Below are 18,730 nucleotides of genomic sequence, written 5' to 3' on the forward strand. Positions count from 1 at the left end.
AAATAAACAACAATATTGATTCATTTTCAAAATCACTTTTTTTAAAACAGTTTACAACATGTTTTCCAACATCTGCCAAATAACGATAAACAACTTGTTCACTTCGTGATGTAATCAGTGGATCTGAGAGTAACTGAAATTATAATATTATACTTTATGTAAAACTTGAAAATCTATACACAATCTTAAAATATGACAAATATGATAAATGCTCAAAAATATTTTTTGAGAAAACTTTTGAAATGAAGAGAATCTGTAAATAAGTGTAAAAAAATAAAGTATATTCAAGAAATAAGTGTAAAAGTAGAAAAACAACTAAAAAAAGGTACTCATTGACTTTTATTGGGAACTAAGTATTGATTTTAATACATTAATATAATAAGATAAAATATTTCAAAGAAGTTAATTTATTCCTGTGGGTATCTAATAAAATTTCAAACTTTTGTTTTGGTGGTACACATAGGCTTGTGCACAGAACAACAATCAAAACTATTTTATGTTTTTTAAATGACATTTTTAAATCTTTAATGTTTCTGCATAGTTTTTTTTAATTTTGTATCTAATATTTACCCAGTACTTTGCAATAATTTTTAATACTGGAGCAGTTTAAAGTATTTAGTATTATAGACAACTTTCAGGTCATTTTTTTATACCAACACATTGGCAGTTTGCTATAACGACTTGATGATAAATCAGGTCAGAACTCATGTCAGAACACATGATTTGGTAGGAGGTAAAAGTTGTTTTTGTTAACACGCTTTATCATATATTTTACCAAAAAGTGTGGACTCAGAAATATAGGGTGCTGACATTTTGTCATACATGCAATTACTTACCAAATCAAAACATTTTTAGCAAACTTATCGTTTTTTGTGTTTTAAAATTTCCTATCTGCTTTTCCTTTATGTTGAGAATTATAGTAGGCAGCACCAAGAACTTGCTGATGATCATACTTCATTTAAGTTTCATCATCTTTAATAATTCAGAAACTTTTAGAAATTGTCATAAAACTTTCTTCAGTGGATTCTTGCATTTTTTTTTAATTTCAGAACAGTTAAGCACTTTTTGTGATTTGAAAGCATGTTTAAATCAAACTTTTACAACAATACATTATGAAAATTCTCATATTTTTGTACGTTCTCTTAGTGTGAGGTTTGAATTATTCATAAAACTGTGAACCAGTTTTCTAACTAATTTCATACCTTGAAAAACCTACTTTCCTCCTTTACCAGATATGCATTAGATTGATTTTGTTTAGGAAAAATGCTAAACAACATGAGTAACGATGTAGAAATGTATTTGCAACTTTATTGCTACTAAATTGTAGCTAAATTCAAACTTTCCAAAAAATTTGTGTAAAATTTTTTTTAATGTCTTCTTCCTTTGTCATTTTTAAAACTTATTTCAAGTTAAATGGCAAAACTAAAATCTTTTATTGAAATTATTACATGTTGTCATGAGATCATTACATTACATGTTGTTATGAAATCATTACATGTTGCCAACAAAATACAAACACAATGAAAAATATCTTAATACAACCACTGAAAAAAAATTACATATTTACTCCTTCAAATTTATTTCGCTTTACATTTACACGCTTTAAATACAGTAGGAGCTAGAACAATTTCTTTACATTATTTCAATTTTTAGTTTTATAAGTAAACATATAACACATTTTTCATTAAATTTAGGTATTAGAGTAAAAAAAAATTAACTTTAAGTTAATATTTTTATAAACATCATTCCCTTTTCTACTTTAATTTAAATAATAAACTTTTTTCTTTTAAATTTATTATTATTTTTTTTAATCTTAATTAAAAAGGAGAAAGGGTGAACATAAGGGTGAACATGAAAAAACTTTAATGAAATATATGGAAATGATGTATGTATTTGAAATAAATATCGGTCAGTATTTAATTTTTAAGATTCAACAATTATCTCTTCTCTGCAAACTTTAATAATAAGTTTGAAATAAGTACATCAGCAAAATACTATTACCTTAAAGTAAATTTAAGTAACACATATAAACTGCTTTGAAAAATTAATAAATATACAGAATATAGCATTGCATAATGAGGCCAAAAATATAGAACACCCATCAATAACGATTGAAAGGTATGGGAAGGTTGTTAAGTTCATATAATTTAATTTTTAATTATTAAACAGCAGAATAAATAAATTTAATTACAATTTAAAACACATCTTTATTTAAGGAATAGAAAAAAAGTCCAAATCATAATTTAAAATTAAAGATTTTCTTATTTTTGTAAAAGAAAATTATTATAAGATAAAAAAATAAAAAAACGTAGTCCTAACCACCATAGTAGTTTAAGACCATGACCTACTCATATGATGAGTAGTAGTTTAAGACCAAGACCTACTCATATGATGAGTAGATCAATATAATAATTAGGATGAATATATGATGAATATGTTCAGATAAAAAGTTATGATTAAATGAAGATTTTAATGGGATCAGTGTTATATCTAGTCATATTCCAATGCATTAAAGCTAGAACATTAAAAGCTAAGGTAAAAAGTAAAGTTTGCATAGACAAATCGCATAGACAAAAATAGCATAGACAAACTTTGTTATGATGCCAAAAAAAAAAAAAATGACCTCTGAAGTAAAAAAAAAAGCAGAGAAAAACAAAGAAAATAACAATCAGGTGACACAATTAAGAACAAAAAACAAATAATAACAAACTGCTACTAAATATGGAGCGTTCTACAACCCCAACCTCAGCTAAAAAAAATTTATTTATAATTTTATTCATTATAAATAATAATGGTTAAAAGTTAAAAGAATTTTATTCATTATAAATAATAATGGTTAAAGTTAATAATGGTTATCTCAGGGCTGAGATACTTCTTTTAACTTAATTTGTTTTGTTTGTTATGAAACTTGAAGAGAATAGAAAATCCACACAAATAAAAGTATATATTTCAAAAGAAATCTAAACTTTTAACTTATAACATAATACATTTCATAAAAATTTACAATAACAAATAAGACTTTTAAAAAAATTATTTTTTTTTCTTCCTCTGAATCTGAAGTTTCAGGATCACAAAGATCATAATAGTTTTGGCATGAAAACTTCAGGACGCAGCAAACATGTAGCCAAAAAGTAGCTAGCTGATGACTAGCCACTATATTACATGTTGAAAGGTGATTGGCAGGCCGATTTAGGGTGGCCTGCCAATAATTTTTTAACTAAATACCACTAGCAATCCATTAAATAACCAATGAACAAAGCTCCTAATAACAGCTCAAAATGCCAGGTCCAATTTTCCAAAGGTCCACTGCAAATCTACTGCATATGTCCACTGGTCCAAAGGTCCACCGCAAAGGTCCACTGCAAATCTAGTAAAATAATGTTTGCTAATTTTATTTTTGAAAAATGTTTAAACATTTATAGAAAGTCTAATGTGCTTATTTTGAATATATTTTGAAACTTTAAACTCTTGCTCACTTGTTGATGAGCTTGAGGGGTGAAGGGGATGAGCTTGAGGGGTGAAGGTGATGAGCTTGAGGGTAAACATAAAGATACTTTCACCAAGTTTGCTAGCTCTAGCAACTCAATTTTCATCAAATTTTAATTATAAAATGGATCTTCTGCATTATATCTATTCACTTCATTATCAAATACATCTGAAGCTCAATTGTAGCAGATTAGGTTACAATCAGTTAAAATCATCACTTTCTTCATTATCTAATGTCTCATATTGATTTCCATGACAATGATTTGCACAATCAAATAACACAAAAATAAATGTGTTAAAAACTAGATTATTTTAGGATTTATAGTAAAACCCATATGAAAATTATTGTTATAAATTTAACAAACCTTAAATTTTTTCCGGATGGCTTCAATAATGGATGAATAATAAAAATTACTCTTTTTTTACCAGTCAAATACATTGACTCTCTGTTTCAATAACAAAAGTATTAAAATACTAATAGTATATCTTTTCACTCAGACAAATCATTTTATTGCTCTTTTTATACCAGCCAAAATTTTAAAAAGTCAAACACAATTATTAAGGTGCTGCAATAAAACAGATGATAAAAACAATTTTACTTTGGTGAAAACTTTTTTTTTATTGCTACTAGTTTTGAAAATAAAAATTTCTTTATTTAAATAATTATTTTAAGTAATTTAAAGCTAATTTTAAATAACTTTACTTTTTATTTTAAAAACTACGTTTATGTAAAAAAATTTTTATCTGTTCCTTGTATTTTACATTTTAACATTTTAAAAAGTAAAATACATTTTTACATTTTAAAATTAAATGCAATTTTGCATTCAAACATTTTGTTTTTGTTTTATATCAAAATTTCAAAATAAGGAAAAACTATATTTTTTGTTTATATAAGATGTAGTGGAGCACAAGGAGCTTCTTGTAACAATTGGCTCACATGAGATGTAGTGGAACACAAGGAGCTTCTAATATTGTTGATTTTAAGTAAAGAAATTGTACTACGGTGAATACAGAATACATTGTATTGTACAGATACATGGCATTGGAAAGTTTTTTTTATCTTTGTAATCTTTGTTATTTTACAGTTGGATCAGATTATCTGTTAGTGTGTATCAAGGAAGATTAGGGGAATTGATTTGGGAATGCAGAAAGGTAGCAGTTTCAGGAGAAAAAAAGAGGGTAGAAGTAAAAAAACTTGGAGAGAGTGCAAACAGCATTACAAGAAGTATCTAACTCATGTATCTGCAATAATAAGATGATGATGATGGTGATGATTCCAATCCAGCCACAACTATGTTTTATTAAACCCATCCCCAGCCTCGGTCAAATGTCAACCCTGGTTGCTTAATACCATACTATTCATTTAAACTTTAAATCTCAATGTTTCTGAGTTGCTGTTTTTTTTAATTGTTTTTATTTTATGTTATGTATTCATTAAATTTATAATATGTTATATATTCATTAAACTGATTTGTTTAACAGTATTTCATTAGGATATAATTTAATAATAACATTATTGCTGAAATTTAACAAAATAGCAATTAAAATAATTTATAACAAAAATTTTAATGTTTATAATATTAAACAAGAGTGTTTAATGTTATAAACATTAAAATTTTGTTAAATGTTTATAATATTAAGCAATGTCCATGTGTAATGTTGCCAATGGAGTTGATTCTGGAGATATCTCTGATATTCATTCTTGTATTTCAGTAAATATTAGATTGATTGTAGACGGATCTTTGGTATTTGTTTTTTATTTTAAGGAAAAACTTATTAAAAATTAGTTTTCACTTAAATAAATCAAAGTTTAAATCAAATAATCAGTTTAAATTAAAGTTATGTAAAGTTTTTAACTTTAGTTTTTAAGATAAACTGCTGAAAACAAAAACTGTTTTTCTGACAGCTTTCTGAGTTAATGGGCTATCAATAAACCCAAGAATTTAAACTTGTAAAAAAAATTATTAACAAATTTTGCTTACTGTAGCCATTAGTTGAAAAAGATTTTTAAGAATGACAAACATTTTGAAATTGAGAGCATCAAGAGAGGAGCAAATCTGTAAAAAATAACTTTATGTTTACATACCATCATTATAAATAACACATGACAAGTAGATAAAACAAAATCACAGAGATTTTACATATATACATACATATATACACATATATATTACATACATACATATATATATATATATATATATATATATATATATATATATATATATATATATATATATATATATATATATTTATATATATATGTACATATATATATATATATATTTATATATATACGTACATATATATATATATATATATATATATATATATATATATATATATATATATATATATATATTTATATATATATGTACATATATATATATATATTTTATATATACGTACATATATATATATATATATATATATATATATATATATATATATATATATGTACATATATATATATATATATATATACATATATATATATATATTTAATATATATATATATTTAATATATATATATATTTAATATATATATATATATTTAATATATATATATATCAGGTCTTGTTAAGAAGCGTTATGCAGCTGGCATTTTGCTTGCGAAAAGGAGATTTGCCTACGCATTCAGCAGTTTTGCGTTACGCAAAAACTTTTACCTTTTAGAATATTTAAATTATCTTTTGATATCGTTTAAATGACGTTTATTCAGAAGAAATTTCTTTTCAAATCAATTATTTTCTTTTATTTGTTTGAAATAAACTCATTTCTTTTATTTAGTATGTTTTTACCTTTATTGAATGTGAAATTTTTTATATAATATTGACTTGACAAAGTTAAGTTTTATGAATTTTTTTGTATGTATGCATGCATACATACATACATACATACATACATATATACATACACACATACACACATACATATATACATACATACATATATGTATATGTGTATATATATATAATTTTTTTTAAATATATATTTTGCTGTTTAAATATTGCTACAATACCAAAATGTATAAATAAATAAATTACATAATAATAAAAGAAGATAATAGTACTACTAAGCCCCATAGTTTACATCATATTTTTACATTGCAAGCAGTTATTTTATAAGATATACTTTTTAATAATATCGTTAAAAATTAATTGAAAAGCAGTAGTTTTGATGTCCTTATTAAGTTTAGAATTCCATGATTGGGGTCCTCTATTTGAAATAGAGAATTTGGTGGCCGTATAATTGGTTTTGGGTTAAATGTAGTTCTGATTTGAAAATCTAGTAAATATTAGGTGTCATTTTATAGTCAATTTTGTACATAAAAGTATCTGATAAATGTTAAGTTGATAAACATTGAGTATATTTAATTTACAAAATTTATATTCAGTTTTCATTTACAAAATTTATATTCAGTTCAAATCTTTTGAGGGTGTTTAACTATTTACATTTAAAATAATTTGTATAGCATGTTTTTGTCTACTGAGTAGTTTTTTTTTTATCTTGGTTACGTTGGTGTTGCACCAAGCAATGTTCCCATAATTAAGATAGCTGTGAATAAAAGAAAAGTATATGTTTTTTAAACAGTTACGGTATAAAAACCTTTTAGCTTTATTTAATAAGCCAGTATTTTTGATATTTTGTTTTCTATTATACTCATGTGTTTATGCCACAAAAGATTTTTGTCGAGAATTACTCTTAAGAACGTGCAAGAGTGCTATCTTTTTATACTAGAATTGTCAATATATAGATAGGAAAGTTTTAATGGAATAAATTTTTTTTGTGGAGTCTATGAAAAGAGTTTATTTGGTTTTACTAATATATAAGGATAGTTTATTTGGCTTGAACCATTCAGTTAAAATTGTGAGTTCCTTATTGACTGTATCAAATAAGATGTCGATGTTATTATTAGAATAAAACAAGTTAGTGTCATCAGCAAATAAAATTGAATGCAAAATATTAGAAGTCTCGTGTAAGTTGCTTATATAAACAAGAAAGAGCAGTGATCCGAGTATTGATCCTTGAGGAACACTGCATGTAAATGTCATATATGTTGATTTCCCTTTGTTGTATGATATATATTGTTTTCTATTTGTTAAATAACTTTTAAAACAAGCAATGTTTGATTTTTTTTATGCCATAATGTTTTAGTTTAGCTAGAAGAATATTATAATCAACTGTGTAAAACGCTTTGCTATGAAAACTACTGTATATATTTTTACATCAAATGTTTTAAGTATGTCATGAATAAAAAGAACAATGCCATGGTCAGTAGAATGTCTTGACTTAAATCCGAATTGTTTGTTGTAAAGAATATTATTTCTATTTAGAAAGGAATAAATTCCATTGTATATAATTCTTTATAGTACTTTTGAGAATTAAGAAAGAATATATATATATATATATATATATATATATATATATATATATATATATATATATATATATATATATATATTATATATATATATATATATATATATATACATATATATATATATATATACATATATATATATATATATATATATATATATAAATATATATATATACATATATATATATATATATATATACATATATATATATATATATATATATATATATATATATATATATATATATATATATATATATTCCTAATTCTCAAAAATACCAGAAAGAATTATGTACAATAGAATTTATTCCTTTCTAATATTCTTTACAATAAACAATTTGGATTTAAGTCATTTAAATGTGTATATATACATATATACATGTATTACATATATACATATATACATGTATTACATATATTACATATATACATATATTACATAAAAAAATTCTTACAATTTTAATTATGTCAGCATTTGAAGTATTGTCTTTATTAGAAAACTTAATAACTGCATGAAATAATGTATCAAAAAATGAATCTTCATTTTCCCAACTTTCAAGCTAAAAAGAAAATAAAAAATAAAAAGTTAAAATTTTTATAAATACACTTTTATATAATTTCAATTGTTTAAAAATTTAAATTGAATAGTTTATATACTCACAAATAACTTATTTTTAAATTTTCAAGGCGATCATCTCTGTGTGTATGTATTATATTTGTGTGTAAGCATATATATATATATATATATATATATATATATATATATATATATATATATATATATATATATATATATATATATGTAATAGGGTGGTTGATTAAAACTTCTTAATACATTATTAAAATGTCTTATAAGGCCTTTTTCTTTCTTTTATTTGAAAAATGGCCGTGATACAATCAAAAACTTTTAGGTAATATTAGGGCCCCTATTATGCCAAAAACATTGTAAAAAATATTCATTTTTATGAAAAAATTAGATTTTAGATTTTATTAATAAACCTTTATTTTTTTTTAAATTTAGACAACATTTAGTCAACTGTGTTGAAATAACAAACAACTGTGTTGAAACAAAGATTGTTATTTTTTACTTAGTTTTTTTTACTAATTAGGTATTTTTCAAAATTCTTATTTTATTTCATTTTTTTTGAGTAGCCATATTATACACTATTTGAAATCATTTTTGGTAATTTTAGGGCCTATTTTTTTCATTTAAAGTTGGGAAAAAAATAGATAGTTCAATCTATAAAAAATACAACTTACTAAATTAATACACAAAGAAACAACTTTCTGCATATGACACAGCTTCATAACTTATTACACCAGTACACGCACACACACACACACACACACACATGCACACGCACACTCACAAATAAAATCAATAACTTCATTTTACCTTGAAATTCAAACAAAAAAAAAAATACCTTTGCCAATGACAATGAAAACTTTAAACCATGTTCTAAAATTTCATGAAATGCAACTGTACTTTTATTATATGAAAGAACCAATATATTTCCAGCAATAGTCTGCAAGCAATCTAAACAGGCTATATTTGTCTAAAAAAATTAAAATTAATTTTAAACTGAAATTTAATTTTATAAAATTTTCTTTTTGCTCTATTTTAATCATTCAGACATTTGGAATCTGGCAATACTGAAAAAGAAAGGATAGTCTAGATGTTTAACTTTACAAGATTTAAGTTATGTAATAGTGACACAATTGCCTCTTGCCTCGTAAGCAAGATGAATAGAGTTTAAAACCTAGAATGCCACTGGTATTACTGTATTTATATATTTGTATATATACAATAGCATCGTTAAAACAAACAAAAATGTTTATAATATTCACTTTTACATAAAATCAACATTAGCATTATTATTATATCTTATAAAAATAACAACTCACCTTAGTATTTGATTGGTATTGTTTGAGAATGTGCAAAACCAAACATGATAATATGAACAGATTTGATTCTGTAAAATAGTTCAATGGCAAACAGCTTAATTTCTAAATAATATTAACTATAATTATTATTTTAACTTTTAACTTGTTTTAAATACCAACAAATAAAAATAGAATTATTAAAGAATATAAATTATTTTATGTTTTATCTAATTTTATGATTTTTTATTTTATTCTATTGTATGCCGGCATAATTGTAATTATTAGCCATTATCAAATTGGTGATTAATATATACATTTTTTAACACTCTTTTAATGCAAACACTTAAGTTCAACCAACCTCTCGAAATGTTATTTAGAACTGTGTCAAGTTATAGAAGATAATGAAAAAAAAGAAAAAGAAAAGAAGCAACAGCCTAAATATTGTCAATGTTATTGATTCCACTAGAAAAAGGTATACAAGTAAAAAAATATTTAAAAACTAAAAGAACTTACTTGGATCAACAAATATACATCAATTTTGGGGAAACTATTTTCACTTAAATTTAATTCACTGACAAACTTAACAGTTATATTTTGATTAAATGATTCTATTATAGAATTAATCAAAGAGGTTTGAAATTCATTGTTATTATAGTGCTCTAATACTTGCAAAGTTGAACAATTGTTGTTGCTAAAATATAATCAATAAAAACAACTCAATTTACAACTATAAATGTTCAAATTAATAATAACTAATAAACTACTTATATAAAAATAAAATTAAAATAAATTCAACTGAACTTATATTTTTTAATTTATGTCAATATGTTTAGTATTAGGAAAATAAAAACAACAAATAATATAATAATTTACCTTAAATGAACTAGCCATGATGCATATGTATATCTATTAATAATAGCTTTTGCATTCATTTTCAAAAAAACTGAAAAACTATCTTCTAATATTCTGAATAAATAAATTGAAAGGTTCTCCTCAGTTATTTTGAGCACCTAAAAAAAACAAAAAAAATTTTTCATGCATGAATGATGCTATCATCAACAAAGAGTTATTAAATTCAGAGCTTACTCTCATAAGAGAATTTAAAACTTACATTATATTTTGATGAGAGCCCATCGCAGTCTAAACGCATCTTATCTGTAAAATACTGATCAAACAAGTTGATCAGCTGATCTGTACTAGAACTATTTTGAAGCATAAAAACCTGTAAACAAGCCTGTAAAACGAAGTAATTTAAAGTTGAATCTAAACTTTAAATTTTAAATATTTAAAGTTGTTCAAAAAGGAAAATAACAATTTACAACTATGTAAAATATATATTTAAAAAATTAAAAGTTAAAAGTTTAGTCTAAAATAATTCTCAACTAAAAAATTTACTAAATTGAAGCTGCACCATTTATAATGGATACCATTAAGGATGGATGTTAAAAAACTAAGGAATGGTGAAAAGGTCAGCAGACCTTAGTTACATAGTTTTTTCTTCTTCTCATTATTTATGATAATTACTTACTTTTATTACATTAATTTTATATTAAAAATAGTAAAGTATAAAATATGTAAATTAATGTAAATAAAAATTTAAATTTATTTTATAAATTTAAAAAAAAAAGCTTTTGTAAGTCAAATTATCATGAAAATTAATTTAAAGTATTTACAGAACCTTGAAGTATTTTTGAATTGGTGAATCGTTATCTTCTATAACATCAATTGTTAAATCTGTTTCTATAGCGTAAAGTGAATACTGTTGCAAAAGAAGTTGAACACCAACAACACTGTATTTCACTAATAGTAAAGTGTTACACACTTTTATCTAAAAAAAGAGATAGAATTTAAGATACTAGATAAAAAATAGCTACAAACAAAAAAGAAAAAACCGAAAATAAAAAGTTTTAATTGTATTATTGTAAGTGTAATAACAAAACATCTCATTTGCATGATTATTTGTATCAACTGATAATAGAGTATATACATGTGCATGGCAATGTATATATATATATATATATATATATATATATATATATATATATATATATATATATATATATATATGTATATATATATATATATATATATATATATATATATATATATATATATATATATATATATATATATATATATATATATATAGATTGTTGCATTTGGGAGTACGGAAGGAAAAAAATGATTCTTATTCCAACAAATACATCACTTTTAATTACTTTTGCCACGTCGACTGACAATTAGCCTGACTTGCAACTGAGTGCTGCTACATCGACTGACAAATAGCCTGACTCGCAACAGAGTGCTGCTACATCAACATCTTATAGTCTGACTTGCAAGGGAGTGCTGCTACATTGACTGAGGGTTTGGTTGGGGCAAGCAGTCTATCAAGTAATAAAAAAAAAATTCCGGTCTTGCATTTTAATTTTTACTTTTTGTCAACAAAATACGAAAAAACTTTTGTGACAACCAGTTAGGAATTATATATATATATATATGTGTATATATGATATATATATATATATATATATATATATATATATATATATATATATATATATATATATATATATATTATGTGTGTATATATATATATGTGTATATATATATATATATACTTTTATATATATACACACATACATATATGTATATATGTATATATATATATATATATATATATATATATATATATATATATATATATATATATATATATATATATATAACGTCAGTTCACAAAAAATCCGGACTGATTTCAAATGTACACAAATTGTTCTAAATTTCGAATTTTCGATTCGAAATTTTTAAATTTAATCGGTCAACAACAACAGTTTCATTTTGTGGCAAAATTGAGTTTAAATAATTAATTCAAATAAACATGGAGCATCTAAAAGAGAACGATGTTAGAAATGTGATTGGAAATTTTTATAAACAAAACATAAACAGTGGAAAGAAATTTACAGTGGATCATTTTAAGAAAATGGGAATCGCTAAATCTACAATTTATGACATAATTAAAAGGTCTGAAAATAATTTGCCAATGAATAGAAAAATCGGTTGCGGCAGAAAACCTTTTAAAATTACACCAGAAAAGAGAGAGTCCATGATTGCAAGAGCAGAAGAGAGAATCGGGATTTCGCAAAGAAAATTGGCACTAAAATATAAGATAAGCGTTTCATACGTAAATAGATTATTAAGTATGCATGGACTAAAGTATACCAAAAGAAAAAATGCACCAAAAACAACAGAAAAGCAAGAAATTAAACAAAAGAAAAACTTATTAAAACTTTCAAAAACTTTTTTCAAGCCATCAAATGAGTTTGAAATCATCATGGACGATGAATCTTATTTCTGTGTAAATGGTGCAAATTGTTCACAAAACTCTGGCTACTATACAAAGGATAGTTCTCAAACTGATCCTAACATTAAATTCAACTTCAAAAAAAAGTTTGACAAGAAAGTTCTCGTTTGGATTGCAATCAGTCGTTTTGGTCATTCATCGCCTTATTTTGCTGTAAAAAACTGTGCACTGGATGCAAAAACTTATTCTAAAGAACGTATTACAAAAAGACTTCTTCCATTTATAAATTCCAAGCATCAAAACATGAAAATTTTATTTTGGCCTGACGGAGCGAGATGTCATTATGCAAAACACACATTAGAAACTTACAACACTTTAGGTATTAACTTTGTCGACGCTAAAGATAACCCCCCAAATGTACCGCAGTTAAGGCCAATTGAAAATTTTTGGGCACATTTAAAAGCAAAAGTTTATGGAAATGGATTTACTGCCAAAAATCTTGACCACCTTAAGAATAGAATTCGATTAAAGTTGAAAGAGTTTGATCCAGACTACTTTTTCAACCTAATGGATTCAGTCAAAACTAAAGTTCGAAAAGCCGCTGATTTAGGACCACTTTCGGTTATAAAATAGTTAACAATGTCCAGTCACTCATTTTAGTTAAAATTTTTGTCAAAAATCTATTAATTTTGTATTCAATTATATATCACAGTTTGCCAATTTTGTATTCAATTATATATCACAGTATTAATTTTGTATTCAATTATATATCACAGTTTGCCAATTTTGGCCCTAACCTCAAATTGAGGACCAAAAAAATGACAATATGTTCAGTAATCTAGAGACACTCACGGTTCATTTGGCATAAAAATTAAAACCTGGTTTTACCGTCTGAGAGACAATTGGGTGTGAAGATGGTCTCTGCAACATTTTCAACATAAAAATATGTCAGTTGAATAAAATAATGGGTAAATACCTCTCTCTGTTTCATTGAATGATATAAATGTGATTTTTCATAGATTTTATATGTCCTTGTTAAAATAGAATCATTTTGGGGGTTTTTGTTTAAAATGTTTTGTTACTATTTGAGAATCAAACATACCACAGTCAAGTTCCATCAAAATTATACAAATAGTATCACAACTTTTAAAACTGTATATGGACATAAATTATTAAAAGGGTTGTCAAAAAAAGAATGGAAAATGCACAACTTCCCAAAAAACTCATAAAAACTGCAGAAGAATTGTCTGCTTTCTGGGTATAAAAAGATGTGTCAGACAAGTTACAGATTTTATGGAGGAGAGAATAAAGGCCCTGCTCAAACAAGATATTGACTTCACTGATCCCAAGGTTCCATCAGGAATTTGCAATTCATGCAGAACAAACTTGCAAATATTACACAGTTGTAAAATCAGCTGTGAGCTCCCCAGACTGCACAACTTTCAAACAATCAAGATCACAAAAAAGTTCTCTTACTATTCATGCTTCATTTGCCAAGTTGGCAAACCAAAGCAGAATCAGGCTGTCTCTGTTGCATCATCAAAAAGGGATTTCTTAACAAGTGCACAAAGGTTCAAAATTTGAAAATTTTATAAAGATGGTGCAAACTGACACTGAATTGGGAGAAAAACTGACATCTGTCATTGAGCAAAAAGTTGTATCACCTAAAGAAACTAAAAGACTGATCAGAGAACAGGATGGAAGATCAATTATTCTCACTCCTGGACCTGCCAAAATTCAGAAAAGAAACTCATGCTCTCAACAACCAACATGATCAAAGTTCAAATCAAGACTGGTCTTTCCAACAACAAGATCAGAGGACTTGCATCAACTCTCAACAAGTCATTTGGAGCAAGGTTGGATAAATCAAACTTCAGGGATGAATTAGCCAGTGTCTGAAAGAATTTGGAGTCCTTCTTCACCACATCAACAATTTATGATGCACCAAAAACCAAGGTTGTGCATTACATCAGTTTTTCTCAGTTTGTTGCCTTGGTGTCTGAAGAAAGAGGAACTTTCAAATCAAGGAAAATCGCCAAAACTGGGATTATTGGTAGTAAAAACTTCTGTGTGTGGAGATCCTACACAAAGACTGCACATCAAAAGACAACAGCCCTCACTGGTTCCTTATCTCTGGATTCTGGTGTCAAGCAGAAACTCATTCTGGCCATAGCCAAAAACCTTTCCAAAAACTATAAGAACCTCAAATCAATCTATGCTCTTTTGGGGATAGTCAGAACACCAATCTTGCGTGTAACATGAAAGTTGCTAAAACCCTATGTGGAATTCAGTCTCACTCCAGTTTAAACCTTTGCCGCTAGTGTGACATCACATCAGACAATTTGCAGTCAATTCAAGCTCTACAACTCACATTCAGGAGGAAGCAAATTGCAGGCAAAGAAGTATTTGATGTGATTCATAAGGATCTCATCTGAGCAGAGGATGCTTCCAAAGCTATCTAGAAATTTATGATGGAAATCCACCTTTTGCTTAGGGTGGTGAATGATTTTTACAAAGGGGTGTAACCAAAGTAATCTCCTTAACTGTAGTGGCCTTCATGGCCTTAAGGGAGTGATTTTTCACTGGTTCCTTCCCAGATTCTCTGAAAGTCTTCAGAGATTCTGAAGACTTTCAGAGAATTCCAGATTGAAAGTCTTCAGAGAATCTGGGAAGGAACCAGTAAATTTCCTTTAATGTTGCGTTTGAACATTAAACCCTACCACGATGGAGATTTTGCTAAAGGTGATTGCATTAAGCACCTCAACAATACAGATCTTTTGAGTGAGCTTGTGACCAAACATCAAGTTGCTCCTGCCATGAATTTCATCAAAGTTTTTGAACAATTTTGAAGTGTTTTTCATTCTTGCATTGGAAAAAATCTGTACCCAGATTTTGAGGTTCATATCAGTGCATTTCAAGAATGCTACATGACTCACAATCACATTGGTCACAGTGACTACTAAAGTTCACTCTGTTTTCCACCACATCAAAGAGTTCATCAAAATTTAATACACTGCGCATAACCGTTTTAGTGAGAAATCATCTAAGGCACTTCATTCAACTTTCAACTATGAAAAGCAGTTGTTTGACTATGTTCTAGACTACAATAGCAAGCATCTTTAGATTAAAAAGCTGAAAAAGATAAAAATCTTTGGTTCAAATTTCTGCTTATTTTTAAATACAGAATATTTTTTATGTAAAACTTGAACTACTGTTTTTGTAAAGTGTGTCTTGTTTCAAACAATTTAAAACTTGTTTTGTTGTAAGAAAAATTGTCAAGAACGAATTTTTCATACAACTTTTGAATAATTTATAATTAGAAGGAAAAAATTGGAAGGAACTTTTCTTGACGCTTTCATTACTCAAATTTTTATTGTCTACAAGCAAACCTGTTACTTAAAAAAGCAATAAATAAAGCAGTAGGCAACCCAAGTTTTCATTTTCCCTTATTTTTGTATGATTATGACATTAATAGACAAAAAAACAAACAAAAAATTACAGGCACAAAAATTATCAAAGGCTGAAAGAAAAAGAACTTTTTTTTCATTAACAGTAAAAATGGTTCTTCTAGTTGCCTCACTTTGAAGCACCATAAATCAGCCAAATATAAAGATAATTACTTCCTTTTTCTACTGAAAGCTCTTTTAATACTTTATGCCCATATACAGTTTTAAAAGTTAGTGATTTTTACTGTTAGTGACGCTATTTGCATCATTTTGATGAAAACTGACAGTGCTAAAAATGACGCATAAAATTTTGCTTTCTAGTTGGTATGTTTGAGTCTCAAATAGGAATAAAACATTTTGAACAAAAAAATCCCAAAATGATTTTTTTTACCAAGAACATATAAAATCTATGAAAAATCACATTTATATCATTAAATAAAACATAGATAGGGGTATTTACCCATCATTTTATTCAACCGGCATATTTTTAATGTTGAAAATGTTGCAGAGACCATCTAACTTCAAACATATATATTATACATATATATATATATATATATATATATATATATATATATATATATATATATATATATACATATATATATATACATATATATATACATATATATATATATATATATATATATATATATATATATATATATATATATATATATATATATATATATATATATATATATATATATATATATATATATATATATAGGTCATTCCGTGAGAAAGAAGAAAAAAAAAAAAGAAAAAAATTATGAGAACACATAATTAACTCTATAACTCTTTTTTATAACTATTTAAAAATACTTTAAGTCAAAAAGTTATTGAAAAAATTTTTTTATCATTCTATAACATGGTTATAAAGTTGTAAGGATTGTATAAACATGTTTTGACTCTTACAGTCCTGTTGTGTAGCGTTAAAAATTGTAATATATATCCATAATTAAGAATTTTGATATTGCTATAGTGCATTTTTTAACATAATATATATGGCTTTTGATAATAACTTATACTTTTATTTATACATTATTGATTGTGTCATTTTATTTGCTGTTTTTAAACATTGGATTTTTTGTTACAACTGTCACGACAAAAAAAACATAAAATGCTAATAAAACTTTCAGTAAAAACTATGAAACTCAGCATATAATAACATCAATCTGTGCTAAATAAACACGCCAAATGATTTTCTTTTTTGCCATGCCGTTTGCTGCATTAAGTCTGACAAAGTTCAGAATTGGTAAAAAGTAAGCCTTACTACTGTTACGCAGTAGATTTAATTTTCCATATATATATATATATATATATATATATATATATATATATATATATATATATATATATATATATATATATATATATATATATATATATATATATATATATATATATATATATATATATATATATATATATATATATATATATATATATATATATAAATATATATATATATATATATATATATATATATATATATATATATATATATATATATATAAATATATATATATATATATTTTAGAAGGTGAAATATATATATATTTTAGTTAGAAGGTGGGTGCAGGCTAGAGCCCGCACCCACATTCACACCTATGCAAATCAGTTTACACAGGTGAAACAAAGCCCATGCAAAATATAAATTTTTGGTAAAAATAAAGTTAATTATTTTTTTTTTGTTTATGTTTTTTTTATGTTTTTATTTAGTTAATCTTTTAAAAACTTCTCAAATGATGTAACTTTGGAAAACTGTTTGCTTTACTAGTTAAAAAACAAAAATATTTTATTTAGTATATGCTAAAAAATCTTTGAATATTCTTATGTAAAAATAAAAAATAAAAATTGAACAAGTTATATCAAACAGCTATTACTGTTCTGTATTATTCTGTGTTATGTTAAAAGATATATAATTAGTATGTCAAAAAGCAGGCAAAATATGCATGTGTTGCAAAAGAATTTAACATAATAGATTGGCTTTTTAGTATTCTTTGGAAACATGTAAACATATACAATAAGAACTATTAGATAATAAAGGCAATTTCTTTTTTGTATCACACATTTTGCTTAATTGATTGATAAACTAGTTTTTCATACTTTAAAGTTGGTTCCATTCATAAAAAAATGTAAAAAAGAATTGTTTTATTTTAAATTCATACAACACTTTTTTTTATACACCCCAATTTTAAATAAAAAGAATATATTTAAGTATAT

The 18,730-nt window shown here is 25.1% G+C and overlaps 1 protein-coding gene across 1 annotated transcript in view; it reads right to left on the reverse strand.

Moving 5' to 3' along the window:
- The window catches only part of LOC136083860 (uncharacterized), a 193,218-nt gene that overhangs the window by 31,209 nt on the left and 143,279 nt on the right, over positions 1-18,730 (reverse strand). Inside the window, exons 16-24 of the mRNA XM_065803768.1 lie at positions 11,433-11,582; positions 10,866-10,988; positions 10,628-10,764; positions 10,268-10,445; positions 9,776-9,877; positions 9,295-9,426; positions 8,326-8,430; positions 5,469-5,543; positions 1-133 (exon numbers count right to left, since the gene is read on the reverse strand). The exon at positions 1-133 is cut by the window's left edge and continues 37 nt beyond it. Of these exons, the coding sequence (XP_065659840.1) occupies positions 1-133; positions 5,469-5,543; positions 8,326-8,430; positions 9,295-9,426; positions 9,776-9,877; positions 10,268-10,445; positions 10,628-10,764; positions 10,866-10,988; positions 11,433-11,582 (1,135 nt within the window). The remainder of the gene's footprint in view (positions 134-5,468; positions 5,544-8,325; positions 8,431-9,294; positions 9,427-9,775; positions 9,878-10,267; positions 10,446-10,627; positions 10,765-10,865; positions 10,989-11,432; positions 11,583-18,730) is intronic.

Source organism: Hydra vulgaris, chromosome 08 (assembly GCF_038396675.1).
Source record: "Hydra vulgaris chromosome 08, alternate assembly HydraT2T_AEP".
In the NCBI taxonomy this organism is placed as follows: domain Eukaryota; kingdom Metazoa; phylum Cnidaria; class Hydrozoa; order Anthoathecata; family Hydridae; genus Hydra; species Hydra vulgaris.